This window comes from Rhinoderma darwinii, unplaced genomic scaffold (genome assembly GCF_050947455.1).
Source record: "Rhinoderma darwinii isolate aRhiDar2 unplaced genomic scaffold, aRhiDar2.hap1 Scaffold_4487, whole genome shotgun sequence".
In the NCBI taxonomy this organism is placed as follows: Eukaryota; Metazoa; Chordata; class Amphibia; order Anura; family Rhinodermatidae; genus Rhinoderma; species Rhinoderma darwinii.
This window is the reverse complement of record NW_027463926.1, coordinates 82,759-86,433: the sequence shown is the minus strand read 5'-3', so window position 1 is coordinate 86,433 and position 3,675 is coordinate 82,759. Positions and strand designations below refer to the sequence as shown.

Below are 3,675 nucleotides of genomic sequence, written 5' to 3'. Positions count from 1 at the left end.
AGTCAGAATAGATAGCGAAATGGGACAGGAGGAGAGAATTTAACTCGATTATATTCTACATACATATGTACAGTGACAATCTCTATAGGAAGTCATGGCTGCCATTATCACTGTATAGAATATTATAGAAAGCTATATTATTATTATTATTATTATTTTAATATAATTACATTTCTCTGTATTTAATTGTTTGCAGCTCCTCCAGCAGGGTCCATGTCAGACCACGAGGACTTTGCGGCTCTAGCCGGCCCCTGGAATTCATCCGACTTCAGTCTCTTTAACCCAGCCAGTGTGGTTGTCCCAGTTATTTTCTCACTATCTTCCTGCTCGGTACGGTGGGCAACAGTCTGGTCCTAGCTGTTCTCCTAAGGAGTGGTCAGAGAACACACAACACCACCAACCTCTTCATCCTCAACCTCAGCATCGCAGATGTGTCCTTCATCATCTTCTGCGTGCCCTTCCAGGCCACTATCTACTCCCTGGAAGACTGGGTCTTCGGAGCCTTCATGTGCAAAGCAGTACACTTCTTCATCTACCTAACCATGTATGCCAGCAGCTTCACCCTGGCAGCAGTATCCGTTGATAGGTATGTCTATAGGTCATCTGGAGGATTTTTTTTAGTACATAGGTATCTAAGGAGATTTAAAGTTGTCTTCAGGGGAATTTCTTAGTGGTGGGAAGTTGAATTTGTGAATATATCAGCATGTATCATAACAATTAGCAATAATGTTGCTACCAATGTAATCCAACCAATATGAACTTTTCACAATGTCCTGCCGAGTACGCCAAATTTACTAGCAAGATACATTCTCAGAAGATAAGCTTTGCCCGAGATGTTGGGTGGCAACTTATATCGTCCTCCCAATTGAAATATTCGAAGAGGCCGACAGCTATCTTGAGATAAGACTACTAACATTTATTTTATTGTTTCCTCCACAGATACTTAGCCATTCGTTATCCTCTACGATCCAGGGAACTGAGGACTCCGTGCAATGCTGTGGCAACCTTGGCTATTATATGGGGCCTCTCGGTGGTGTTTGCCGGACCTTATCTGAGCTATTATGACCTGATGGACTTTGAGACCAGCCACATTTGCATGCCAGGGTGGAAGGAGAGGACTCGGAAAATTATGGATACCGGCACCTTCATTGTAGGATACGTCATCCCGGTGCTTATAGTCAGTCTATCTTACACAAGGACCATAAAGTATTTGTGGACTGCTGTTGATCCTCTTGAAGATATGTCGGAGTCTAAGAAAGCTAAAAGGAAAGTGACCAAGATGATCATCATTGTCACCGTCCTCTTCTGCCTGTGCTGGCTTCCTCACCATGTGGTGGTCATGTGTTATCTCTACGGGGATTTTCCATTCAACCAAGTCACCTATGCCTTTCGACTTCTATCTCATTGCATGGCCTATGCCAACTCTTGCCTCAACCCCATCGTCTATGCTTTAGTATCTAAACACTTCCGTAAGGGTTTCCAGAAAGTGTTCAGCTGCCTATTGAGGAAGAAGGGTCGGAATAAAGTTCATGTGGTGAACGCAGCCCATGCTGAACCTGGTTTTGATGCTGCATCTACAGAAGTGTCCCACATAAATGAAGACCATGGAAAGAGGAATGTGCGACAGGCAGGTGGCAATCATTCGGATTCCTCCAGACCACTGGGCACTCCATGAACTGTAGAGATGGCCCAACATAGCCCAACATATTTAAGGCTTCCTGTTTCGATGGGGAGGTCAAGATCCTTTTACAGCTAAGATTGGTGGATGATCTTCAGTGTTGAAGCTGGTCAAAGAGGACATTATCAAGAAGCAATGGGTGGCCATAAAATAGCCATACAGAATGGGTTAGGGCAAGAATTTTTCTCTACATTTTGGAATTCGCCAAACAAACGTGTTTAGTGTTGGACTGAGGTTCTTTGGGTCAACAAGAATAAATGACTCAGAGAACCCAACCCCCATCTGTACAGAACATGTGCATGTTTATTTCTGATTATATCATAAAATTCAATCATCAATAAAGATTATAGGTTCTTTATGAATCAACCCATAAGAAATAAACCCTAGTGGTAAGTTCTTGGGGGTGTCTGCTGAACCTTTGGTGCCCATTAGTATATCAAAGTCTATGTCCACCAAGGATCCCCTGGTACTGTATTGGGCCAGTCTGATGGCCTCTACTTACACTTGTAGCTTTTATGGAGTTTGTAGAAGACATCATGGACCTCAACTCCAAGAGTCGCATGAGGTCTGCAAGGTCTTAAATTATTAAGGGGTTGTTGAGTTTGGGAAACCCATTTCCATACACCCTATTAGAGAATTCGGAGTTAATAGAGGGGAGTCCTCTGTTCAGGATCCTCATCTTTTGGCCAGAATGGAGAGTGGTTACATCGATCATCTCGCTCTGACCTATCCTGTCCTGCATTACACAGACAGCACATTGGTATGAATGGACATGGTGTAATGCTTATTTTCTCCTGTGGTGGCGCTGCAGGGAAACTGCCACTTTTCCCCACATATTACAGGGGATCGCTGGGGTTCCCAGCAGGGGGACATTTTTGGATCAGCTTATTGTCAAGGACCCTTATAACAAGTAGGAACTATCCAAAACAGAGAACCCCTTTAACTTATGAGATCTTTATGGCCAAAATAAGGCCCTTGAGAATACATGGATTCTGTACAAACATTGCGGGTGCTCTTGTTTGAAACATCTTAAGAAGGGAACTATAGGAAGTGAAACCTTTGATGGTCAAGCTCCTCCAACTGGTGACTGCGAAGTTGAAGAAAGATGTGATCCGAAGTGACAGCAATTTCTTGTGTTGTGGGAAGATGCCACCAAAAACACTAGAAAAGTTGACAATACAAAGTTTTGTTTTCGCTGTGCACGCGATGAACTCGTTGCCATGACAACGTCTGTCTCTTTAATGTCTCAGGTAGTAGGTGGACGTCTCAGATATCCCTGGGAGGCAATTTTGTGGATGTGATTATAATAAAAGTATACTCTATGAAAAGGGCAAAGACCGACCACACAGGGGCTGAGCGAGAGTGGACAATGGGATCTCAGCAGAAGAGCCTGACGATTTATCCCCTCAAGAGATAAAGAGACATCAACCTCTGTGTGCAGATCCCCGAACATAGAAAACACCAAACCCCCCACCAGAAGTGTTATCTAGCGTGCGCATATTATATCGTGTGGCGGAAAAAGAATCTGTGGGCGGTTAAAGTGGAACTCCAATCTGTATATGTACAGATATATATATATATATATATATATATATATATACACACTAGTATATAGACCTGTAGTAACTGTATGCATACCATAGAGGATAAGACTGGTGTAATAATATTAATAATGTTAGTTAATATAGTATTAATAAGTAAGTCCATAGCGGGCAGTATTATAGTACTTATAAATACCTATAACTGTATGTGAGGACAGATATTAGCACCCCTAAGGGTAAAATATAAAACCCAGTACAACCAAAGAATATGCAAAAATATATAATCCTTTATTACAATAAATACAAGAACATTTTGGCCATCAAGACCTAAAAACCACAAACAATTAAAATATGCACAGTGGACAACATGAGATTTATTGACAAATGGCATATATACAATAAATCAGAAAATGCCAAACAAGAATCATACTGACAGTCATGCCATAAATGTGTATA

The 3,675-nt window shown here is 41.9% G+C and overlaps 1 protein-coding gene across 1 annotated transcript; it reads left to right on the top strand.

The window, feature by feature from the left end:
* The first annotated feature begins 207 nt into the window (after nt 1-207).
* On the top strand, nt 208-2,021 carry LOC142716362 (galanin receptor 2b-like). The gene is given in 3 exon segments (XM_075848692.1): nt 208-313; nt 316-586; nt 940-2,021. Coding segments are annotated over 3 exon segments (1,107 nt in total). The 5' UTR covers nt 208-213; the 3' UTR covers nt 1,676-2,021.
* The last annotated feature ends 1,654 nt before the right edge of the window (nt 2,022-3,675 follow it).